Source organism: Musa acuminata, chromosome BXJ3-4 (genome assembly GCF_036884655.1).
Source record: "Musa acuminata AAA Group cultivar baxijiao chromosome BXJ3-4, Cavendish_Baxijiao_AAA, whole genome shotgun sequence".
Lineage (NCBI taxonomy): Eukaryota > Viridiplantae > Streptophyta > Magnoliopsida > Zingiberales > Musaceae > Musa > Musa acuminata.
The window spans coordinates 42,771,737-42,798,356 of NC_088352.1; the positions used below are offsets into that span (position 1 = coordinate 42,771,737).

The 26,620-nt window shown below is 37.5% G+C and overlaps 3 protein-coding genes across 28 annotated transcripts; 1 reads left to right on the forward strand and 2 right to left on the reverse strand.

Annotated features, from left to right (window-relative positions):
- Window positions 1–2,693: 2,693 nt before the first annotated feature.
- On the reverse strand, window positions 2,694–7,518 carry LOC135636535 (exocyst complex component EXO70E2-like). 2 transcript variants are annotated; one of them, XM_065148277.1, is made up of 2 exons: window positions 7,133–7,518; window positions 2,694–4,976 (listed from the first exon to the last, which is right to left on the reverse strand). In XM_065148277.1, exon 2 carries the CDS (start codon window positions 4,828–4,830, stop codon window positions 2,941–2,943), a length of 1,890 nt encoding a protein of 629 aa, XP_065004349.1. In that variant the 5' UTR covers window positions 4,831–4,976; window positions 7,133–7,518; the 3' UTR covers window positions 2,694–2,940. The 2 variants fall into 2 exon arrangements, with proteins under 2 accessions (XP_065004349.1, XP_065004348.1); XM_065148276.1 differs by having other exon boundaries at window positions 2,694–4,955; window positions 7,133–7,517.
- Window positions 7,519–10,325: 2,807 nt separating this feature from the next.
- LOC103982905 (LRR receptor-like serine/threonine-protein kinase RPK2) lies at window positions 10,326–17,701 on the forward strand. 18 transcript variants are annotated; one of them, XM_065148260.1, is made up of 6 exons: window positions 10,326–13,885; window positions 14,653–14,738; window positions 15,485–15,974; window positions 16,657–16,741; window positions 16,804–16,862; window positions 17,220–17,701. In XM_065148260.1, exon 1 carries the CDS (start codon window positions 10,515–10,517, stop codon window positions 13,866–13,868), a length of 3,354 nt encoding a protein of 1,117 aa, XP_065004332.1. In that variant the 5' UTR covers window positions 10,326–10,514; the 3' UTR covers window positions 13,869–13,885; window positions 14,653–14,738; window positions 15,485–15,974; window positions 16,657–16,741; window positions 16,804–16,862; window positions 17,220–17,701. The 18 variants fall into 18 exon arrangements, with proteins under 18 accessions (XP_065004332.1, XP_065004328.1, XP_065004335.1 ...); XM_065148256.1 differs by having other exon boundaries at window positions 16,657–16,862; XM_065148263.1 differs by lacking the exon at window positions 16,804–16,862.
- Window positions 17,142–25,554, reverse strand: LOC135636537 (uncharacterized). Of its 8 annotated transcripts, none has more exons than XM_065148280.1 (8): window positions 25,387–25,554; window positions 25,059–25,140; window positions 24,529–24,582; window positions 22,759–23,140; window positions 21,029–21,225; window positions 20,044–20,185; window positions 17,970–18,123; window positions 17,142–17,377 (listed from the first exon to the last, which is right to left on the reverse strand). In XM_065148280.1, exons 1-8 carry the CDS (start codon window positions 25,424–25,426, stop codon window positions 17,337–17,339), a joined length of 1,092 nt encoding a protein of 363 aa, XP_065004352.1. In that variant the 5' UTR covers window positions 25,427–25,554; the 3' UTR covers window positions 17,142–17,336. The 8 variants fall into 8 exon arrangements, with proteins under 8 accessions (XP_065004352.1, XP_065004351.1, XP_065004359.1 ...); XM_065148279.1 differs by having other exon boundaries at window positions 24,529–24,585; XM_065148287.1 differs by having other exon boundaries at window positions 24,529–24,585; window positions 25,284–25,545.
- Window positions 25,555–26,620: the final 1,066 nt, after the last annotated feature.

Sequence of the window (26,620 nt, forward strand, 5' to 3'; positions counted from 1 at the left end):
AAATGGCAACAATGATTAAAGATTTTAGCTTGACAAGTATCATAACAAATGAAACCTTCAAACCTTCAGGTAGCATCAACCTATCAAACTCTGTAGATTTAACCAGTTTAAAATTTTTGATATTGTGGCAATTAGAGATATCTGGAATATGACTTATACATCGTCTTCGTAAAACGGTTTAACCCTTGCAATTCTTCATGAATCTTATGAAAGTACCAAACAATATTATGACTCTAACAAAACCTAGGGAAATAATGTGTTGTTTTTTCTTTTGTTTTCATATATGCTCAAACAACTTCAAAATTTCTTAAGGTTGATTTTTTAAACAAAATTGAGGCCAATCTACATCTGGAAAAAGGTGATGATCTTTTTCTTGTGCATCTTAATCTGATCTGTCACTCAACATTGAAGATGATCTTTTTCTCTTGGCGATTTACATTAGTGCAATAATTCTCATTTAATTTTCCACTATGTCATTTGCTATAAAACCAACTTTATCTAAAAGCTTGCTTGGACAGAGTACTTAACCTTTATGGACTGATAAGTTATCTCGTTACAAACATTCGTCAAGAATATGGATCATCAGTGTTTCTTCTCTAATTATCTGTGAAACCCTGAAGTTTCCCTGTGCTTAAGGAATATACGAGAAAACTTACGAGAGTCCTCATCACAATCAGGTATCTCTTATCTTTTTTCATCAAACAGGCTGAGTAAAAGCTTATTGATCTGTATTCTACTTTAATTTTCAGCTTTCAGTCACCTGGTTAACTATATTCAAGAAGCAGTGGATTACATGGGCATTTAAACAGCTGATTTTCTTGCTAAACTACTGGCATCAGCTTCCATTATTTCAGATGATAATGTTTATAGGAATAACCAAAGGTTTTGATTGTAGCGTGACATTTTTTGGGCAGCGGTGATAGCTTTAGCTCATATGCAGCTTTGAAGAAGATTGAACAATTTCTCTCAAAATCATAATGGGATTCAACTGGGTTTGCCTCCATGGCAGTGGTTATACAAAGGCTTAGATAAGATTAGGTGTTCTTTGTACTCCTGCATTTGCAGTCTAATCGTACATTTTTCTTTGTTTTCAATAGGTTTAATTTCTCTGTGTCGAGGATTCATAGTCACTTCAAATTCAAGCATTCAGCTAGTAAGTTCTTGATGAAGATGCCAGGCACTCAAGGAATCATCTGATGACTCCGTCATCTCCAATTTTAACACTCAAACCATTCAGAGTGTATTCTTTCATCTTGCTATATCTGCAAGTTGATGCTAGCCAAAATGTAAAAATGAAGTAGATTGCTTGGATGACACCTTGCTTAATGTGTCAGTAATATCAAAGTATGCTTTTAGTAATGCATTTAAACTTCTGAACATGACTTCTCCAATTGGATGTTCTTCTTCTTGAGCTCTCATGTTGGCTGAACCTTGTAATAGTACTGTTGAAGGCCTTGTGGTTGCCTAATACCGTAACATGTGGTTGATACATGTGGAGATACTGATATATAAAGTTGCCAAATGAGACACTACTGGAGCATCTCATGTGGATGAATGAGCATGCAAGTGCTGCAGCTCTTGTAGATTCTACTCAAAGATGAGGTCATTTCACTTATGGAAAGTGATTAGCTGTAAGAACTAGATTTAAGAAATTAACATGCAGCACAGAAATGTACTCTTGATTTTGTTTTCCCTTCACAAATCTCTGAAATATCAGCATTTCCTTGTTGGTTTCCAGGAGACAATGGCTTCAATATCTTCATTTGATGTGTTAATGTGATAACAAAATGAAACTTGTGATTCCTTTCTCTCTTGTAGTCAATCAGAGTTCAGATTGAGAACCGGATCATACACCCTTGAGACTGGTGGAAGTATCACAAGTCAATCAAGAAGATCTCACATGCAGATTGTGTTTGATCTTGGTTATAACTATATCCGTGGAAATCATCATTCTCAGTGTCATCCTAAAAAATCATAAATGTTCAGAGTCCTCTCAAAGTTCAGAGTCCAGATTTGATTCTTAGACAATTGCTGCTAATATACACCATCATGTTAGTGTTGGTATAAAGATGTAATAACAACTGTAATATACAAAAACTGGTAACAAATGTCTGTTCTAATAAACCTAAACCCTACAGACATTGTGACATCTTCCTTCCTAATTCCCTATTATGAAAGCACTATTCGAGATCATTAGGTCCTGCTAAGTTATATAAGCATAATCTTCCTCGAGCAAACTAGTCTGATGGACAGTGGAAAAATAGTCAAATCAAGCAGATGATGTAAAAGCACAATGTATCCTATGTTTGCAAATGCCTTGCACCTACCTTTTAAGCAGCAAGGATGTAGATAATAGTATCAACCAAATCCATCTCACAGAAAACTGGTGTGGGAGGAACAGGAAATGAAAGAAGATGCTGTAGGAACCTTTATGATGTTTGATGAAACGAGAAGGCAATCTGGTAGAAGATTAGAATAGGATGTCAGTAACTAATAAAACATTGAATGATTTGCCCAAACTCTGAACTATAGTTGGATCTCCAAAACCAGGCATTAGTAATGAGATATCATTACAAACTAACGGCAGGTTAACACGATGTGTTGATGATAGACACACCTGTCGCTTCTACATGAACGACTCGAAAGACTGATTGAATAAACAAAAGAATTGCTGCATAATGATTCTGTGTCAGTGATGTATAACTTGAGAATTTATCTCTATAAAAGTAATTGATCTTGTAAAGTTATGAACCAACATATATTTACATCTAAAAGGAGAAAAGAATCAGGAAGATCCAAATTCCTAAGAATGTGATAATATATACCGTAAGAATCAGCAATGAACACTGGAGCACCAGAGGCATTTTTGTATACAAGTACTTTGTCAACAATCTAGAAGACTGAACAGAAAGTGGCGGCAATTGTGAAACTGTCCGGATATCACCTTCTTCGTTGACTCTGCAAAGATTTTGGGGACCCTTCAAAAAGATCTAGCAAGTATTCCTCTAAGTCATCTGGGGAGTATTTGATGTACCTTTCTCGATGTCTCTCACCATCCAGATGGCTAGCATACCTACCTTCAAATATTCGGTACGCTTGTATCAACTGGGCAGATACGGAAATCCTCAGATCTTCTCGGAGTCCATCATTAGGAACAAACCATGCTGTCTGAGCCTTATAAACCTCTTCAAATGCATGGTTGAAGCCTCTGAACCTGTCCTTAAGAACTGTCAAGGAAGGAATGCTACAACCTGGCTTGTGAAGCCCCTCTGCCCTCAGGAAAGAGAGAACAGAAGTCCATGAGGCTCTCTCGTATTTCTGTTCATGCACATGGAACTTCCTGATGTGCACACGAATCCATTCATCACCAAAGAAGTTTCTGAGGTTAGAAAGTTTAACTTTGTCAACCATGTAACAGATGTTGTTCATCATAAAAATATTTCGCAGAGAAACATCATTGTAAAGTTGTGATTTATGATCAAGATTTGTTTCCAAAATTGTGGTCAGTGACTTCAGATGCCAAGACAGAGGGGACTGATCCAAAGAAGTCTTTCTACCACCATCTTCTGTAGATGAAGATTGGTCGGCACCTTGTTGGTCCTCAAGAATCAGACCAAGGGTCTCACTGTAAGCGGAAAGCGCTTTGATGTAGTTCATGACATACTTTGTAAGATGATGGACTCCGCCTCCTGCAAATGCAGTGGATGATCTATTTGATTGAATATTATTTTTGAACTCCTCTATGGTCCCACTCACAGATTCCTTCAACCTCAGCAAAACTTCATCGCATTCAGTTAGCACGCAAGATCCATAGTCTTCTGGGAAGAAATGCTCCATGCGCACAAGAAGATCATTCAAAACCTCATAGGTATTAAGTATCTGAAATAGCCTTTCTGGCTTCGGAGGTGCAATGGCTATGGCCATAGCAATGCCGAGAAGTTGAAGAATCGAACTCTTTGAGATCTCGACAAAGCAAGATTCCCTTGCTGATCTTGGAAGCTTCCCAAAGACAAGATTACAGAGGTGTCTTTCCCTGGCAAGAAAGTCCTGAATGAATGCACACATTGCTTGTTTCCATTTATTTATCATGTGATTCAATTGCTTCCACTCCATTTTGAACACTTCGCTGATGCTAAATTTGTCTATTTGGAGAACTGAGAGGTACTCCTCAAGTGCTTCCTTTCTGACTGCTATATAGGCCTGACAACATTCCTTGTCATAATTGGATAGGAACATTAAATTTGAAATGGAGATGATATTAGAAACTAGACCATGCTGGATTGAACTGGTAACATCATTCTCCGACTCTCTGATGGTATCACCATGAGATATGCCCCCAACAGATTCGTCGTCAAAAGAGCTGCTTGAGAAATTGTCCACATTGTCATCTTCTGCAGAATGAAATGATGTGATGTCAGGCTCCACAGGTTGGCAACATTGTCTGAGAAGCTCAACCAACTCATCCTCGAGCATTTCCATAGCCATCTGAAGAATGCTTTTAGCAAACTTCAGGAGTTCATAATGTTTTTCATCTTTGTTGCTCGAATACAGTAGTCCGAGTACTTCACCAAGTTCCCGAACTTCAGTCACATCCTGTAAGCATATCATCGACTTATCAGCATCCCATCTGAGGATCTTCTTCTCCAATTCCTTCAACTGCTCTTCAATGTCACAGATTCCTACTTCTTCTGCAATTGTCAAGTTCGAGTACTGGATACCAAGATCTGCAATCATTTCTGCCATCTCATCAGTAAGGTTTACAGTCTCTTCCTGCATCACAACATGCCTTCCTTCCACCTGAGCAGCTCCAACAGACACACACCCTGCCATAGAATGATTTTGATACGATCCCACTACTTCACCACAATAACATGAACACGCAGGGTTACAACAACACAAAAGCCCACCCTTGGGTAACCGGGTGGGTAACCCCCCAAACTTCTCTTCACGCTTCTCTGTATCAGTGATGCACAAAACTAAGGTATTATTTGCACAAATCAACAAGAAAGAATGGCACAACAAACAGAAAATGAGAAAATTGCCCAAATGATCTACCAATAGGGGAAAAAGATAGAAGAACCGGCACAAGAATTAATGTCTTTAACAGATAACTTGGGCAGTGGTCAAAACCATTGATACACAAAAATGGAGGGCAACAATATCTTGCTAGTCAAAGGTGCCCTGCAAGCCAATCACGTGAGTGATGACACGTGTGACATGGTATGCGCTCTTTTTGTTTATTATTATTATGGTATTTTCTCACTTTATATTATTTGTTGTATATATATATTGTGATGTCCATGAATATATGCGATGAGAATCGAATCGTGATGAGATCACGATAATGAGACCGATTCACCTTTAAACGCAGGTCCTAAATAATCTCAATCATATGTTATTTGAGATGGACATCGAGATAACCGGACAGACTGGTGAACTATATATCCGTCTATATGATGGAGGCGGTTGATTTCATAGGTGCTCGTGTGGGACACTAGGGATACAGTACATGTGCTTATAAGAGAATGAGTTCATTGATTGATCCGCTCATGGAATGTTAGATGATCGATGATGCCTCATTATCAGACAACGATTCTGTCGTCCTAGTGGTGTATCTAGTCCTAAGACTCGAGACACCAAGGATATTCTGTATGAGTACTCCACTCTTTGATACCAAACTTACAAGTTTGAAAGTTCCAGATCTAGCATAGCCGATCATCAGGAGTGACAACCAACCTTACGAGGGCTATTGAGTGTCGATAGAGGATCATCCACTCTCGGTGTCATGAGAGGAATATCTCATATGTTCTTGCTTAGACAAATCCTTGGCCAGGGTCATTTGGATTGAGAGTGAAAGAGTTCTTCGGGAGAATCCGATTAAAGCGATACTCGAGTAAAAATTGTATGCGCCTAGCAACACCATGCCCGATATACGATCTTTGGGACATTAGATGGATGAGAAACTATATATACATAGTAACTGAAGACAGAAAGGTTTGGGGACTGCGGCGTTGTGGCCCAGGGATTACGACGTAGTAGCCTAGTACGTCCGCAGTCGATGAGTCGAGTGAATTGTTATAGAGATAATAATTCACTGAGCCAGAAAGAGTTCTAACATGTATGACTCACGGCTAACTTGATGTTGGGCCTAGAGGGTCACACACATATGATAGGTGTTGCGGTGAGTAGAAATTCGAATATGAGATATCTGCTAGAGCCCCTATCTTATTGGATATCTAATAAGCCCATGAATTATTGGATATCCAATAAGTTATTGGAACCTATGGATGAGATCTAATAAAAGTCAATGAGAGATTATTGGGTAGAGATCCACTAATCTAAGAATATTAGATATTTGGATAAAGATTCAGTACCTAATATGACATGATACATTAGGGTTAAGTTGATAAGAGACATCTATAAATATGAGGAAACCAAAGGGTCAGAGGCTAGACCTTTTTTACTATCACCTCCTATTCTCCTCTCCCTTTCTCCTCCTCAACCAACAACCCTTATTTGAGGTGTGTGGAGATTTAGGTAACGATTCGAGGAGCATCTTCGTAGCTCCTATCGTGTGGATCACCGCTAGAGAGGATGATAATTGATCTCTTTCATCCTCTCTCATATATTTATAGGATTTCAGAGACATACGATCTCTCTAGGTAAAACATATCTCTCGTGTATGCACGGTTTTCGATTTTACGGTTTCGCGCATCAATCTTCGTACAACGATAAAAAAATTTTAGTAAAAATCTGGGATTTTTCTTTTTGTTCTTCTATTGTGCATGTGATGTCGATCGTAGAGTTCCCTGCATATCTAACAGTATATAAAGCGCAAAAGAACAAGTCAGATGACTAGGAAGTTCTCGAGAAATCAACTAAAGACGGTATCCAATCCTAACTGCAACAGACTGTATGCTAGGAAGGAAATCCTAGTAGCTAAAATGGACAGATGAATAAGGGTTCAATGAGCTTAGATCCCCATTCTTTATTGTTCTCTTTGAAGTTCGATCAAATATATGGAAGACTCGGATAAAAGCCACAAAACTAGTCATGGAATTGAAGATTAGCAAAACAAAAGGAACAAACAAGAGACGGAATCAAACTGCAGATTTCCCACTCAAAATCTCACCTTTGGAATTTCAAAGCGAGAAAACCCCGTTCCTGTCTCTCCTCCTTCCTTCCTGAAGCGGAGATCAGCTCTGACAAGCAGCACCACCAAAACGGCAAGTCAATCCAACAAGAAGACCGGAAGAGGAAGACACTCGACTTAAAGATCTTGACTAGATGAGGAGGATAGGTCGACGAACGGGATTGGAAGGGGGGGTGGGGGGAGGGGTCCAAAAATCCAAGGACTCAAAGACAGAACTTTGTGTCCGAGAAATCTGATGGAGATCTCAGAGAGGATTTGAGGCAAATGAAGAAGGTGAACAGAAGTTTCCCAAAGTTCCAAGCGGCTGCGTCTCTCGTCTCTTCTTTCCCTTCTCTTCCCTTAGCCTCTAATTTTTTCTTCGGCGTGCGCTGCTGTCACGACCCGTCACGACCTCTGGAACGAAGTGGCGAAAGAGGACAAAAGAAAAAGATCATCACTTGGCCTACTGTAGCACATTCGTGACCCTATGTTCTACTTATTTCTTGACTGGATAGAGCAATGGGGCCCATATCTCTTGGTGACGAAATGAAAGGTCGGTGTTCAATGAGCGACGCAGTTGGAGATGAAAGAACGGGGCAAAAAGGAAGACGAACGCCAAAATCCGACCGTCGGATCGACGGGTCAAAACGCGCTTTCGGTGCCATTAGCGCGCGGAGAGCCGTTGGATGCTTGATGGGCGTTGATGAGCACGACATGGTTGGATCGTAACGTCCGGTTTGGGGGTTTGGTGGTGGTCGCGATGCCCGCGGGAACGTTGACTTAGACCTTGACTTACCTCTCTGTCAAAAGGAATATCTCCCACACACCCATTTCTCCGATACCCACTGGATTACCTGCCATGTAATTGGAGACAGCGACGGTCCCACCGATTGCGAAGAAAAGGATTGCCGTATCACCTTACAGTTCTTTCTCCAGTTTAGAACATCTCCCTATTGAAACTTCCCTGTTGTATGACACAGCATTAGAACAAAAGCAATGTTTGATATGAAATCATTCAAGAAATATATCCTGCGTTTAATATCAAAACATTCAAGAAGAATTTAGCAGCATAACTCTTATTATCTAATTTGTTGCCTTTTCTTTCTTACGTCAGCACCTGCTCATGCTCTAGTCACTGTTTGATTGGCTGACATCAGTAGTGAAACATTCATGCTAATAACCATTTGTGCTTCTTTCTCTCTCTCTCTCTCTCTCACTCTGCTCAATGGCTGAACTGGAGTGGTGCCTCTCACACGTGGCAGTAATATTCTAGTTATATGAAAGACACAATAAATTCATATGCAACCCTTATCATTAAGCATAAAGGTGCAGAGAGATTTGGATCATTTAAGTTGAGGAACATGTCTAGACAAATCGAGATGTTTTAATAAATGTCAGTATGTGAGCATGATAAGCTAACCAACCCTATCATTTTCAGTTTAATTCATTCTTTATAAGTTAATTTTATTTTATATTAAAATTAATAATAGTATGATCGATCATATTCTTATAAGTTAATCTTAATCTTATATATTTTTCGATTAAAAACTAATCAAGATATTATAATCTCTCATACTTAAACGTTTGATAGCAATCTAACACAACAAAGATCAAACTTTAGCAGGATGATGGCTAAGTAACTTATATCACGACCTAAGTTTAATACGTTAATTGTTTCAACTTCGTTTGATATAAACCATTATTCAAAATATTTAAGTTAAATTTCATATTAATATACTTATTAAACTTATCATATTTTTACAAGTCGATTTTAATCTTATTCATTTTTGATATAAGATTAATCATGAAGTTACAAATAAAGAATATAAAAATCAAATCTTTTGAGGTAGATCATTTTTTTTATCTCTTTTATTTTTAGCATTGACACTTACATATATTTAGAGGTATCTGTTCACTTATACGTGGGATTGAATCAAAAATCAATCCGACTATGAACGTTACTTATAAATGAGAATGTGAAGATTTTTTTAATACTGAATGTTATCACCATAGGTTGTCTTTTCCTCAAAGTATGATTCTCATCTATATAAATTAAAGACTGTTTCTTTGAAATTCCACTACTGATATATTGGTATAAAAATGATTATATATATATATCTCTCTCTTGGTGTTCTGAGTATTTTGAGATAATTTACTGTGATATCTAAGGAGAATTTCGTATTAAAAAAATTAAATAATTTAATTATTATATATTTTTAAAAATTAAGAGCAATGTTATATTTTTTATATAATTCATTGGATATAGAAGAGCAATGTTAACATTTCTTGAAAAAAAATGAAAAATAAAAAAAAAACGGTGGGACACACAGTATGGGCACTATTAAAGAGAAAATAATGGTGTTGATATTGACACTGTAAAGGAGTTCTTGCAAGACCAAACTAGATATTTATTGCTTGTTTTTGGCTAGATCAAGATCATCTGTATACAATTCGATCAAGATTTATGTTTATGAGATGTGATGTAATTCTATACCGATTGTTAATCGCATAAAATAATCCTCCTATATTTAGGTTCATTTAAAAATTAAAATTGACCCATGATATAAATATTTGTAAAAAAATACTTATATTAAAAACCCTTCCTTTTAACATTTATATTTATGTTATGATATCTACACAAACAAGAGATTAGTGAAATCTCACCGTCCATCGTGATTGATTAATCCTAGTGAAAAATAGTTGATTAGGTAATACAAGAAATAAATTTGGAAGAGAGGGTGATCCAATAAATATATGTTTATGAAGTCCTGAGACACATTGGATATACCTAGAAACACCATATTAAATAGATAATATATGTTTTGACATTTTATATATATATATATATATATATATATATATATATATATATATATATTTGTGGCGAAAGAATCATCATTAGCTTATTGTACTACACAAATTATAATTTCTGATGTCAATTATAACTAATTATTAACAAAACTATTGCTGAAAGTTATCCTGAAAATTCAATTTCATAATTTTTTGATAAATAAATATGCATCGGATGAATTATTATTATTATTATTATTTTGGTTGGATATTATTATTGGGTCCCGCTTACCACTCAGACGCCAACACGGGTTTCCACCGCTCATTCTTCACCACGTCACGTGATCAAGCGGGTCGCATCCGATCGATATAGTGGAAGACGCAGCTTCTTATCCTATTCAAAAATCGAAGCGAGAGAGAGAGAGAGAGAGAGAGTAAAAATCTCGCCTTGTTCTTCGTCAAGCCCTCGTCCTCGTCCTCCTTTTGCCACTCCTTTTTCCATGTAAGATTAGCGCTGGGGTTCTGTGCGAACTCGACGGCCTACTTATCCGCTCTCTAAGGTTTCCGACGTGTTGCCGGCCGGCCAGCGCCGATGAACCTCCGCCGGAGAATCCACGCCGGAACCCTCGCCTCTTCCTTCGTCTTCCTGCTCTTGGCCGTGATCTACTTCCGCGGCTGCGGCGCCGAGCTGGACGCCCGTGAGGCGGAGAGATCCGCGCTTCTTCAGTTCAAGCGCTCCGTCTCGGCCGACCCCGCCGAGCTACTCCATGGCTGGAATAGCTCCGTGGACCACTGCTTCTGGCCCGGCGTCGCGTGCGACGGCCGGTACCGGGTCGTGTCCGTCAACATCTCCGCGAAAGGCGGATCCTTTCCGCTCCCCTGCGCTCGATTTGGCCCGTATCGGCGGAGCTGCGGTGACCCTGGTCGGAGGCTAGCTGGAAGGCTGAGCGCCGCTGTCGGGAGCCTCTCCGAGCTCAGGGTGCTCTCTTTGCCGTTCCATGGCTTTGATGGCGAGATCCCGGTCGGGATCTGGGGGTTGGAGAATCTGCAAGTGCTTGATCTCGAAGGTAACTCGATTTCGGGTAGCCTGCCCTCGCGTCTCCCTCGCTGGTTGCGTGTGCTAAATCTGGCTTCCAATTCGATCGAAGGTGAGATCCGGCCCTCGCTCTCGAGATGTATCGACTTAGAAACCCTAGACCTCTCTGGCAACGAGATCAATGGAACGATTCCGAAATTTCTTGGTGGCTTATGTAAACTTAGAGAGCTGTATCTCTCTTTTAATCGGCTTGGTGGGTCGATTCCTGATGAGATTGGATACGGGTGCCGGAGTCTCCAGATACTTGACTTGGCTGGAAATCTATTGGTCGGAAGCATTCCGTCCAATTTAGGCAGCTGCACTGAGCTGCAAGTTCTGTTGCTGTTTTCCAACCTTTTGGATGGATATATTCCTTCTGATCTTGGGCGATTGAACAAGCTGCAAGTTATGGATGTGTCAAGGAACAGTCTGAGCGGAACCGTACCTGCGGAGCTAGGGAACTGCTTAGAATTATCCGTCATTGTTCTTCTGAATCTATATGAACCGGTGCTGCAGGAAGCAGCTTCTAATTCTGTTGATATGGATGAATTCAATTATTTCCAAGGTAGACTTTCTGAAAACATCACTGCTCTGCCGAAGCTTAGGGTGCTTTGGGCCCCAAGGGCAATGTTTCAAGGTGAGATTCCTGGAAATTGGGGTACCTGTGAGAGCTTAGAAATGCTTAATTTGGGCCAGAATCTTTTCACAGGACAGATACCTAAAGTGTTCGGCCAGTGCAAAAATCTTAGGTTTCTTAATCTGAGCTCAAACAGCTTGACGGGTTGGCTTGACAAGGAGCTTCCCGTGCCTTGTATGGACGTCTTTGATATCAGTTGGAATCGATTGTCTGCCTCGATCCCAAGGTTTACTTACAAAGAATGCCCTTCATCTCAGTTCCCGTTAGATGACATGTCCTTAGCTTACACTTCATTCTTTGCTTATAAGAGTCGCACAGGAGTTGACTTCCCTATTCTTGAAACTGATGGTGAATTTCTTATATATCATAATTTTGGAAAGAATGATTTTAAAGGTACTCTGCCTTTTTTACCATTGGCCTCTCATAGGTATGGTAACCAGACTGTTTATGCATTTATAGCTAATGGGAACCATCTCTTTGGATCACTGAATGCTTTAATTTTAGAGAAGTGCAACAAAGTGAACCGTCTGATCATGGACTTAAGCAACAACATGGTACATGGGGTGGTGTCATCAGAAGTAGGTGCAGTGTGCAGTTCTCTTGTTGTTCTGGATGTATCTAATAATCAGATTTCAGGAACAATCCCAGCTAGTTTTGGGTTATTGTGGAAGCTTGTTAATCTGGATATGAGTAGGAATTGGCTGCAGGGCAAGATACCTGACAGTATTAAGCAGTTAAAAAGCTTGACTTATCTCTCATTAGCGAGTAACAATTTAAGTGGTCACATTCCTTTTGGCATGGATCAGTTGCAATCTCTCAAGGTTCTGGATCTCTCATCAAATTCCCTCACTGGTTATATTCCTAGTGATCTCGTGAAGATGACTAATCTCACTGCTCTTTTACTCAACGACAACAAGCTCTCTGGGAGTATTCCTTCTGCTCTTGCTAATAAGACATCACTCATTAAGTTCAACATTTCAGTCAACAATTTGTCTGGACCATTGCCTTTGAATGCCAGTACACTGAGATGTGACAGTGTCTTTGGGAACCCTTTACTCCAGCCCTGTCATACATACTCTCTCTCTGTTCCATCATCTGATCTGCAAGGGAGTAGCCAGAACCCGCAAGCATATACTGACTCACCACCAGGTAGCACTCCAAATGATAGCGGCAATAGTGGCTTTAGTTCTATTGAAATTGCTTCAATTGCTTCAGCAGCCGCCATAGTATCAGTCCTCCTATCTTTGATAGTCCTCTATATTTACACAAGGAAGTGTGCACCTAGGTCCTCTGTTAGGTCATCTGGAAGAAAAGAAGTGGCAATTTTTGTTGATATTGGGGTTCCACTGACTTATGAGAGTGTTGCACGAGCCACCGGGGGTTTTAATGCGAGCAACTGCATTGGAAGTGGAGGCTTTGGGGCCACATACAAGGCTGAGATTTCACCAGGTGTGCTGGTGGCTATAAAGAGACTTGCAGTAGGAAGGTTCCAAGGTGTTCAGCAGTTCCATGCAGAGATCAAGACACTTGGAAGATGGCGGCATCCTAATCTCGTGACTTTAATAGGTTACCATGTTAGTGACTCTGAGATGTTTCTGATATATAATTATCTTCCAGGAGGTAATTTGGAGAGATTTATACAAGAAAGGTCGAGAAGACCTGTGGATTGGAGGATGCTTCACAAGATTGCTCTAGACATTGCATGTGCACTTGCTTATCTGCATGAACAATGTGTTCCCCGTATCCTCCACCGGGATGTTAAGCCTAGCAATATATTATTGGACAATGAATTCAATGCCTATCTCTCTGATTTTGGATTGGCTAGGCTTCTAGGGAATTCTGAGACCCATGCAACCACTGGTGTGGCTGGGACATTTGGTTATGTCGCTCCTGAGTATGCCATGACATGTCGTGTTTCTGATAAAGCAGATGTATATAGCTACGGTGTGGTGCTTTTGGAATTAATTTCAGACAAGAAAGCACTGGATCCATCCTTCTCTCCATATGGGAATGGTTTCAACATAGTTACTTGGGCATGCATGCTGCTGCAAAAAGGCCGGGCTCGTGAATTTTTCACTGATGGGCTGTGGGATGTGGCTCCACATGATGATTTAGTGGAGACTTTACACTTGGGTGTCAAGTGTACTGTTGATTCACTTTCTATTAGGCCCACAATGAAGCAAGTTGTTAAACTGTTAAAGGAACTCCAACCTCCACATTTTGGGCTTGGTTGACATATTCACGTTGAGAGGTATCATGCTACATATTCTTCATCTTTTTTTTTTTTCTTTTTTTTTTTCATTTTACCTACTTTATCTGTACCATAAAATATCCTTTTTCAGTTGCTAATATTCATCTGTGCTGTGCTCTGCTGTTACATTTGCCATTACTAGGAAATGGAGCAGCCAGGTGTTGCATAGAATAAACTTGAAAAAGTTCCTGCCCCCAAACTTTATGTGCTTAGAGATAGTATACTTTTAAGTGAAAGAGTGTTTATCCCTCATTTATATAGCTCTTCTTTTGAAAGTGCAGGAATAATATGTACATGATAATAGACTTTGTTAGAATAAAAAATGAAGAAAATATTTTTAGATCTTCTAGTAATCAAGCTAGATGATTACAACTCGTGCTTCTTCTATAAAATTTGAAGAACTGGTACATTCTGCATTAAACATCTTATAGGCAGAGTATGAAGTTGAAACTGATGAAGAATTTTGCATAAAATATAACGATCGCCTTTTGAGATGTGTTTGAGATTGATTTTGTTGATCCCTTGCTCTGACTTACTAAAAATTGTAGTCCTTTATGTTTCTGTTTTTTGATTCATGCAGGCTTTTTTTTTTCAGTTTAATGTGCTCCTTTAAGATTAGGCTATATTTTTATTTGCACCCTCTACGTCAAAGCCAAATCCTGCAAAAAATGGGAGGTCATGCCTCGTATGTTGCCTGGATTTTTTTTTCACCATTTCTACTTGTTTGCTAGCCGATTGTAAAAGAGTTGTCTAAAATTTGATAGCAGGTGATGTGATACATTACTCATGAACCCTCCCCGTGCAGAAATAATGGAACTATTTTAAGGGTGCAACTCCTTGGAGTTTTGTCCAAGTATGTTTCTTTTTCTTTTCTCTATTTACCAGACAAAAAGCTATATCAGTCAGTTTTTCAATTATTTTTATAAAAATTGATGAAATGCTGTCGTCATCTCATTTAAAAGTACTATAAATAGATATAATGATGGAGATATCTGCAAAAATGTTTGTTTTAATTAAATTTTGCCCTTTTATCTAATATATGTGCTGCCTATCTTACACACAAACCACAACTTTTTATCTTCAATTGTCTTTATCAGTTTATTGTCTCCTGTGCATATACCATTGCATAAGTTTCAGTTTATTGTTTTTCTGAATATTACTGTGGCATTTGACTATTGCTTTTGTAAATTGTTAGTTTCTATAAAATTTTATCACTTTCATTAACTATCTGATATAGTTAAAAGAAAATATGTCTTTTGATGCAAAAATTCTTTCCTCCCCTGGCATGACATTCATAAAATCAACAGCCACCATTACTGTTCTTCATTTACAAAGATGAACATGCTATCTGAAATGGAAGTAACATGTTTAGGCTTTTTGGAAGCTAACTGCACATATATTCTGCAACTTTATCATAACCTGTACATGATATTTTGATCTTAAATCAAAGTTTTTTGTCAAGCGCTTATCCTTTTTCACTCTTTTCGATTTCTAACTTCTTAATTTTCCTAAAACTTGTAAATCATATTATGGAACATCTCCTGGAATGCATTACTAAGCACTTATCAGACCTGATCAGTTTATGTTTGATTGATTCAGGTTGTGACTCAATTCTATGCCTCTGGACCATAGGGGTGCATCGTAATGAGTTTATTGGCAATCATTACATAGGTTATGATCTTCAATATCAGCTGGTACTGCTAATGTGTGAACCAACATTGACAATTTTGATTTCAATAGTCTAATTGATACTTGAGCATGTTTAAAAAGGGAGAGAAAAAGATTCTTGCTAGTCGCTTATTACTTTCTAGTATGTCATTGTCATGGCCGAGGAGTCTGTTGGTCTAATTAAATATAAAGATGAGACAGTAAACAGAAACTTATATTTTCTATTCCCATATCATGTTAGAATTCTTAAGAACCTCTTCACCGTAACTGTTGTATCTTAATATGTTTTCTCATTGCACATAATTGAAGCTAAACAGGAGTGGATTTAGATGATTGGACTGAAATTGAGAAGAGAAATGGTGAAAGCCTGGTGCCCAAGAAGGTGGACGGAGATACTAAAACAGTCAGCTTTCGGCACAAGGTAGAATGAGATTTGTTTAGCCAATTCCTGCAGTGGATGTTTTATAAATGCATCCTTGCAAAGTTTCATTTTTGTTTGTTATTCTTGCAAGTTTACAGTGTGTGTATACCCTATAAATCTTGTTTATGGATGCATTTAGCCTTGTTACCTTGCAAACCTATAAATCTTGTTTATTTTTCCTGCAACTGTGCATTTACCTCCCATCCAACATCCTAGAATTAACTATAGTACTGTTGGAGGTCATTAATAAACAAACAAGCCATATTGCGAGTTTCTCTTTCCATACTTGATAGCATTAGATGGGTGTCCACATAGTTAATAGTTACTATTAAACAGAGAGATGTTTAATGTGGTTTGCAAGTAAAGAGCAATGGTGCAGGAACTACTATCCGATATGCAACTTTGCAATGGGCAAATAGGTGGCTGTTTCTCTTAGCAAATCTCAAGACAAAAATTTGTCAATTAGACTGAATAATTTAGAAAATAGATTCAGACCAGTTTGTTCTTCCTGCAGATGTAGATTATCAAAGGGAGGAAAGCACGGTTACGATAATACGTTACATCTTGCATACTTGGTTCTCCTGATATGATGTTTTGATCTCCAGCACCATGTTCCTTTTCAGTGAATCCAGTTAGTCTTGGAAGTCTTGGCTTATTAAGGAATTCTGGGTTTACTGTGCAGATGGTTGTTCTTCATGAAGCCCTGATGATGCAGTAGTGGTTGATGGAAATATGGCTCACCGAAGACCGAAATCATCTTTATTCATGTAAGAAAACCTCATTGTGTTAAAGGTGTTAATTTTTCTTTATAACCATTTTGATCTGGCAGGAGCTGCGATCTGTAGATCTAAGTCTCACAACTGGATCATACTACTACTGTCAACTCGTGTTAGTATCTCCGCAAAACAGCTTCTACATAATTTGTGATTCACTTGCATGTTCCTCCACAAGATGTGGATCTCTTTTTTCTTCGTGGTTTAGGATAACTTGTGACCCAAATCTCACCTTTTGTTTTTTTTAGCAACAAAGTCCTATGAAATCACATGACTTAGTCAGACATCTATTTGTCGTCCTCCTATTGAGATAATTTATGCTCTTGTTTCTTTGTTATGTTCTCCTTTGCAATGAAATGGGGACATTTCACCATACCAATCATGCAATCCAACATAAATGTGTGCCGACGGAATGATGCATTCTTTTGTTGTATTTGTGTTCCATCTTAGTCATAAACTGTTAGTAATACAGGCAGAAGAAGGGATCGCCAGGTGTCGATTAACGAGTCATCTGCGGGCGATGGGAGTCAGCTGCTTCATCGCCGATCTCCATCTCTCTTGCGTGAATTCAATACTGTTATTGCTGAAGTCAACCGCTCAAATCTCTTTCACTTACAGCACAAAGCCTCTCTGAAACACCACAAAGGGATGGGATAAGTAGAAGAAGAACATCACGGGCACATACAATATGCCCACTCTTCATGAAATCTTTTGTTGCAAAAACATGAAATCACAGCCATGCCTGAGAGAGAGAGAGAGATGCTGAATCTGTAGTCAAGAGTGTTGAACAAAGAATCTCTACAACCTTGTCAGTTCGTGAACATATGCAAAGAATTTGCTAAATACCTTAAATGCTGTGAGGAGATCAAAATTTATTGAGCATTCTATGAGGAGAGAAGATTGAGTCCAATAATGAAACTGTAGTCAAAGTGTTAAATGAAGAATCTTTTTTTTTCGCTTGGAAAAGCAATATATAATCTTTTTTTGGCTTGGAAGAGGGAAAAAAAATTGCTGTGCATTCTCATATTGGAATAAATGAATGAATGCATGAAGATGCCGGCGATGTACAGGTTCAGGGTGATCATGTTCTACATGGCTAGAAAAAGTTAGTTTCGTTCATGAAAAATGGACCTACGGATAAAATGTATGCTCCTAAACTACTCGAAGGCATCGAGCGACACACAGTAATCAATCATACATGAAGAAGGAAGAATCTTCTTACTCAAATATTCGTATGCCACAATCATTGTTGTGCCCCATGCCGACATGCTCGCAAACCTTGGGCCTAATCCTCTGTATAACCCTCTCCATCCATCTTCAGCAATCAATCTTTTCATAACTTGTCCTACATCTCGTTTCTCGGTAGTGTCCATGACCTCCAAAGAATCAAAATATTTTCATTAGAATTAATCAAAAGCTAAACATGGGACAAAAAAATAGAGGAAAACCAATGTAAACTGCCTTGTTTCACAAACCATACTTGCATTGGGTGTACATTTCTTCCTAGTCAAACATGTATTTATAGAAACAGGCATGCGCATAATTAATTGCTTGTGAAGAAAATATTAGTAACAGAATGAGACAGGTTCCGAAAGCAGTGTATGCTAGAATAAGAAGAATTCATTAGCCCACTTCTATATCCACATTTATACATTTACTCGAGCATGCATCCTCAGCCAAAAGTTAAATATCATAGTTTGCAGGGGTTTTCACGAATCTAACATAGTTTCAGTTCTTGATGGTTTTATATTGTAGGGGTTTTCACAAATCTATCATTTCAAAGTTTGTAAATATCATAGTTTCCCTTGCAGATTTTGGCATAGCATATAAAACCTTCCCAAATATTAAGGTCATTCGCATATATCCTTACCATTAACATCCATTTAGAACACTCAGGTTGCACGCAATAGTTCCAGATCCCACACATTCTTGTGGACCGGAGAGAATGATGCTCTGGATATTCTTATAATCATAATAATTTCTTAAAAGGCATTATTGTCATTTAGAGATTTAATTGACAATCAAATGATAATTAACTAATGTGGACTAACCATGATGTCATGTATGTAAGTTTTTAAATTCCGCAAGGATCTATATTTAAACTCAAACAAAACTCACTTATTTTGGAGGTTCTATATATATATATATATATATCTGTGTATGTGTGTGTGTATATATGTATATGTATATATGTGTATATATATAACATTTGATATATCATACATATCATCTAAATAAAAACAACATATGATAATGAGTGAAGCTGACAATTGCAGTACATCATATATCATCTTAGAGACAGCCTATTATCCTAAAATTACATTGAATGGGATTGGGTGTCAGGGCACCTATCAGCACCATGTCACATGATGTTGGTAGACCTCATGGCGCTGTTGAATAAGCTGATGTGCATTTAATTGATTCTGATGAATTAGTAGGGTCTACTAAATGGTGTGTTTGGAAAAGGTATTGATTTGTATCAACATGTTCAGGTAGGTGCCGATGTTGTGTCTGATATTTGTACAATTCACATTATTTGGAGTATGATATTAGTAAAGCATATTCCTTGTTTTATCGACTTCCATAACAACTATTTAAGAAACAATATGTGCACATCCTCCGATAAGAACTAACATAATGCAAAAATATACTTGAAGTCCTCAATCATCAAGTGGAGGACTAAGTAACAAATGACATATGTTTACTCATATTTTATGGCTCCAAAAATAAACATCAGTTGCAAACTTGTAGGATTAAGTGGGAACGGGGAGCTTCATCAGCATTATCCTACTTTCTACATCACTTATATAAGTATTTTGGCTTTGTTACATTTTGTTAACCTAAGCACATACTCATCCATCAGATGCAAAAAATTCAACCTCTCTTTGCTGCTCATTTTCAGCAAGTTTCTTGTCAGTGACAATCAATACAGACATTTTTTAATAGCATAGACTGAATTATACATGAAATATTACATACTAATAGATAATTAATTGGAGTTAAAAAATTCAAGGTTTCTTACCTCTCTCTCTCTCTCTCTCTCTCTCTCTCTCTCTCTCTCTCTCTCTCTTTTGAGCAATCTTACCTCTATATTAGCAGTGAAGTTTATAAAGCATTTTTCACTCCTTTGCTTTGAGCTTACTTCTGAAGTATACATTAAAATATATTCCAACAATGAACGTATTCCGAATTGCTAAAATCAATATGCAATCAGAAGCAGGCTATATTGTAAGACTGTAGAGACGAAACTTAGGCAGAAATCACAACTGAAAACAGAGTAAAGATGAAGATGGTACCTGCAATCGAGTCTTAATTGTGTCAAGAGGGGTTGTGACACACGATGTCACAGCACCTGCTACAACACCACTGGCTGCTTGAGCACAGACTATATTCCACTGACTAGAAACATTTTTCTTCTCATTTCCACAACCTAGGAGCCTGCACACAGAGACCAGTAAAATACATGTACATGATTCATGAAAAGTGCACATAAGTATGAAGTAAAAATCATGACAAAAATATATGCTTGCGTGTCTGTGAATGTATATGTGTGTGTGTATATAACTATATATACATACAAACATACATACGTACATATGTGTATATATATACACATACATAAATGTATATGTATATAAACACATCAATGAACACTACTTTCTTAGCTTCTTTTACACAAGGAAAAAATCAATATTCCATGGTTAAAATGTGAACAAAATACTCAGGCTTTAATGAGCTACAATGATCCACTCTAGATAATCTACCAAGTCATGTGAACCATCAAATGGACAAGAATTCCATATGGATGGATAACCCTCACTTATATATTATGACAATGATTATGAGACAGAAGGCAATACCATCAGCAAATAGCCTAAACATGTTCTGTTGATGTCTAATAGCAATGTAAAACCACGAGTCTATATATTTGCATTATGAGGTGGTCAAATAGAGCAAGTTTCTCTCAGAACATGAATAAAAAAGATAATGATCAGGATAAGTTCTAACACAAAATGCACAAAAGGTATTATTGACCAAAATACAGAGTCCCGTTTCTAGTGCCCAAAAGCATTAGACATGACCTGCAAAAATGACTGAATGTTCTATATTTGATGAAACATAATCGAGAGCATTTCCATTTACAGTCGATGGGAGATATCTAAGCATGAAAGCAAGACATAATATATGAATAATTATCAAATCAAGTAGTGTACATCATCATATGCATGTTCTTCAACATAAGATTTAGCTTTAGAGCTGACAGGAAAGACAGCAACTTACTTCCAGATAATATGTTGGCTGGATCCGTAACTTGCCCACCATACAGCACTAGAAGGAGGATATGTCATAACAGACAGGCCAAATCCTCTGTATAGTCCCCAGACTCCATCAGACTTGATAATTCTATGAACAACGTCAAATCCACCATTATACTTTGCAAAACCAGAGTACCCTTGTACCATCAACTTTTGGCTAACCTAGTAGAAAAACACCTTGTCATAGCTGAGTAGAATATGTGGATATGATAATAATAAAAGATGAAAAATAAAGGATAGCTCCAGGCTTCAAAATGGATCAAACCATCAATTCAAAGCACCTAGTTGTAACTAGATTAGAGCACCTTCTAGAGGTACTGAGATGGTGAGACCTATATGTCTGATGTTGATTATTCTGAACTGTGCAACCGATAGAAATAAACCACAATGAGAATGACAACTGCAACCAATATGGTCCTATGTGATCATCAGAAAATTTTACTTGTATATATAGACATTTCAACAGAAAGCAGTTCTGAATATCTAATTCCTGATTGAAACAAAATGTAGTTGTAAAAATTTATGACAATGCTATTTTTGCTAGAAAAGCTTCTTCTGATGTTTTTCTGGGAAGGAGGTTTACCTTTCAACTTAGCTTTTTTGGTTCACTGTGACGCGAACAGGCTTGGTTGTATTCATTATGCTTAGCTTGTTAATATAGTTTACTCTCTTCTTTTGGAAAAAAAAAAATTATGACAATGAGTGACCAAAAACCAAAAAAGTAAGTCACCACAACCTCTATAAATGCTAATTCTTCTGACTGTACTACCAACTCTTGGCATCACAATTAGGTTGTGCTTTTGCGACCTATTTAAGTCAAGTATATAGATTAACTCTCTCCAGACCTTGTATTGATAGGAGCCTCAGCAACTGACCTACCCTTTATATTGGTTTCTTATCATGAACTTTTTTTAGTGGAATGCAAGGCACTGAAAGATATTTGAGAAACACTGAAGGGTTCAGTTCTAAGAGATTCAATCTTGACTTGAAATGTGATGCATCAACAAACTCCACACTGATTGTGGACTATAGCTTTAGTGAGTATTATATGTCACTAGCCTAAAAAGGCATAATCTGGATACTCCTTTTTGAGGATTTGGCACATGTGATTTATAGGCTCAAACTGTGACCACTATGGTGTCAGAGTATCAGCTGTCTGTCATATGTTGACCATGTTGGGAGCTCTCATGCCTCCCAATGAGCCTCTGGTCTGACAGGGATTAGCAGTGACATATTGGAGCGAAGCACCTCCAAACTCCAGGTTATCTGTGAGAGATCCAGGTAATCTGTGAGAGGACCAGGTAATCCATGTGATAATTATAATAGTGTGTGGATACAAGAAATCGACGGTTTGAGTGAGAGAAATCGGCATACCACAATTAGTTCACATCAAGAATAGGCTATAAATTTAATTAGTATATGAATTGCTATATCCTCCAAAAACACCTTCAGGAATTTCTCAGGATCTTGGCCCATTTATGGGCTCTGTTAATGAGACGAATAATTTACTTTGACTAGCAACTCATTTATTTTCAAAGAGAATAAATGCATAGATAACTTTTAGTCAAAAGAAAATTATGGGCAAGCCATCTTGTGAAATAAAACCATATTTCTTGAGCAAAGCAGAAAAGCAAATGTTGCTGGAGTTCTGGAAATTGACATATCATAAGAAATTGTTGAAAACCAACTTCATACCACATCAAGAGGAACAAACACAGCCTGGGAGCATAGAGATCCTGACATGCCAGCAATGCCATTTGCTATGGCAGCTTGAACTGGTTCAGAAAGTTTAAATGGTTCCACCAGCTTTAATGAAGCCTCTTTCGTCATTTCCAAAGAAGTGAGGAAAACAATCCTGGCAGGAACAGCTCCAGTTATAACTGTGCCGAAACCCCTGTAAAGACCAGGGATGCCATCAACCTTTACAATATTTCTGAAAGCCGAAAATACATTCTTCTGCACAGCATCCTTTGAAGCAACCTGCATCCTAGTCTTTATGACAGAGAGTGGATATAGTGCCAGAGTAACACCACTGAAAATTCCAGCTCCTAGAACATAGAACTTGGTTTTGTCAAGCCTGCAGGATACAGTACGAAAAAAATGATAAGCACCTAGATTGATGAAAACACAATTAGGAACAGAGACAAAAAAGCATAAGCATGCAATCTAAATTAAGGGTGTAGTACTAAAATCCACTGAAACTAGTGGCAAAATTAGGTTCCAATTGCAATGCTGGAGAAGAGGGGATAGGGGAAGAAAAGCAATGACAACACTGAGATCTCCATACGAATCATCGATGGCAGGAATAGCTCCAAACTTAGCTACCTTGGTTTAATGAATAATGGAATAGATGATTCATGGTAACCTATTTGAAGGAACAAAAATGTTAGTTTTCCTTAACAAATTTAAGTTCTCTTTTCAATTTAATGAAAAGAGTCCAAAAAGTTCTAAGTAGTAATGCAAAAAGGCACTATCATAGTTAACTATAAAGCAAAGACCAAGACAGTTGTCAAATAGCCAGCATATCACTCAGAAAAGTTAGGAAGAGTAACTCTTACTAAATACCAACTTGGATATGAAACACCAACCAAGGCACAGTGTTGTGTTATTGAATATATTTGAATACCACACCAAGACATACTTTGAAAATTGTTCCATTGCATGAAATGTTTCTGGAAACCAATTTAAAATAAAACTAACCAAATAATTTTAATGGAAGCTCAGTGAAAATTCATAGAATTTAACTACCACACAAATTCTGAAAGAATTTTCACAGAGAACAGGAAAAACACTCATGGTTGACATAAGAAATTTATTCACAATTTGTTTCCTTAACATAAAAACATCCCTCGTTAGTTATATAATATGCATCACTATAAGATTGTAAAGTTTTATAATAAGGCCCTACAGAAAGGAACTCAGATGATCAAATCTTTGGTATTGGTAACTGGTGATAAGCTAAAATTGAAATCTTAAGAGCATGAAGCAGATGGTGGATGGTAATCTGAAAGCTCAGCTTCAACACAGCCTAGCCTAGACCATTTTTGAAGCCCTTTTTTCTCCCCAGAACGTTGTGGTATTGTTTGATTTGACAAGGTCAAAATGTGCATCTAACAGAGAAGAGCTCTAGTTGATAGATTGACATATATGCTTAAGACAACAAAATCATCTTTCTTTGCAACATCAAGCTATGTTTTTTGTGATATTCCTAATTCTCTCATAGAGACAGAAATAACCAATAACAGAAATATCCAATGGTTTTGCTCCATATAAGTAACATGAAAATGAATATAAAAAAAATCTAATGACAAAGCGAAATAAAAGGTGGAAAAAAAAGTGAATGACACCTGAAGAACCCAAAAGTGCAAATGGCATCGAATACATTAATTCAATCTAAGAATTCCATATAAAATCTCCATAAGTGGGGCGTTAATGAACAATCAATACATTCTCGATTTATATTACCTTGAAATTTCAATTAGAATCTGGAAAACTATTTTCACCATAGAGCAAAACCACCTGCTGGCATAAAGCACGAAAGAGAAAAATCTGAATCCATAACATCTCATTGAGACTAACTCAAATAGAAAAATCCACTATTTGAGGAAGAATTTAATGAGCTAGCGAGTATCAGCACAAAAGACACAAGCAAACCTCTAATTAATCTTTAGCAATATCCAAGCACATCTAAAATATCAAATCTTGAAAGAGAGAAAAAACCGAACAACAACAACAACGACCGAAATATACATACCCACAATTTCAAGGAAACTAATGATTCAGATGAAACAACAAGTTGAACCAGCACAGCCAAGAAATTCTCGAATTGATAGTCAAATCTTGAGGTGGAATTCGACAAAAAAGCAACCACCGACATAATAGAGACAAGTAATCCTCGAATCAACAATTGGAAATATCAAGAACACCAAATATAACAATCCTGAAAGAGAGTAAAACCTGAACAACAACAAGAACGAACAACCAGATTGACATACCGACAACTTGAGTACAAGCAACGAGCGTTGACCCAACAGATAAGAAATCGTCGAGTTAACGGTAGGCAATGTCCAGGAACACCTAAAAAGGTCAAAACTCGAAAGAAACATCAAATCTTGATAAGTAAGCCTCGAGTTAATGCTAGCTAAAATCCAAGAACGTCATAAAAAAGCCAATCCTGCGCGCGTAAAGACGAACAAGAACAACAACCAGAATTGACTTACCCACATTTCCAAGAATTAAAGGAAGAATCAGACGCAATGTTCAAGAGTACCAATAATGCACGAATCTTGAAAGGAAACATAGAGAGAGGACGAGACGCTTTACTTGTCCCAGCTGATCTCGGTCTCGTAGAAAGATGGAACATCGGGACGGGCGATCTCCGTCGAACCCATTCACCTCAGCACCAAACCGATAAAAAGAGAGATCCGAGAAGAGAAGCGGAGAACTCCTCTCCCTGTCTCCCTCTCCCCCTCTCTTAGATTGCGAGAAATGAGAGCCGACACGCTCATATTACAACTTGCAAGGTGACAAATTAGGCTCCTCTACAATAATTCTACGAGTCCACTTATGATCGCACGTTCGTAATCGCATGTGATGATTGGAGTACAGTAACGGACGGCAGTGATGTGGGACATGGACGTCGCCACTGAAGGAATATTTTGGACGGGATCCGTCATAGTCTCGATCATTGCTCGGTTAAAAACATTTTTTAAAAACTGATTAAATTAATTCAGAAAACATTCACTTTTAGGTTGTTTTTAAAAACTGTTATCCCTTTTCATAATTTTCAAACAGTCATCCTTATTTCAAAAATCTCAAAAAAGATCCCCCAAAAGCTATTATGTATTTTCCATCCAAATCCAAAAGGTTTTTCCATCAACTGTTCACAGTATTTTTATTTCAAAAACATTACACAATGTTTTTGTTTCAAAAACCCTATATAGTGTTTTCATTTAAAAAATTATGTGAAAAATATTATTTAATATTTTTAAACTAGTCTTATAATATTATTTTTGATAAAAACACTACAAGACTATTTTAAAAGTACTATAAAATATTTTAAAAATACTATACAGTGGTTTTATATTTTGTGGATAAAAAATAATCTACAAAACATTGTGAATAATTGACGATTTTTTTTTTTGAATTTGGGTGGAAAAAATGATAACTTTTTGAAAGGACATTTTTTGGAATATTAGAAATAGGGGTGATTGTTTAAGAATTATGAAAAGTGGTACCGTTGAAAGAAAAAAAACTCAAAAAGAAAATATTTTCCTTGGAAATGGACCTAAATAATTAATTTATTTTTTCAATTATTTTTAAATTTTGAATGAAATAACCATGCGTTTGACCATTTTTTACTACACAAAATCTACTGGACCAGAATCTAATCAGGAACACATCAGCATAAGTAAGAAGAGAGAGTTGCGAATCTAATCAGGAACACAACAGAAGGGCGTGGACTAGATTTATATGTAGCGAATCTAATTAATTAGAATTTGCCATCCAACCTTTCAACAGAACTCAAGCAAGAGAGAAGCAACAAACATGTTTTATG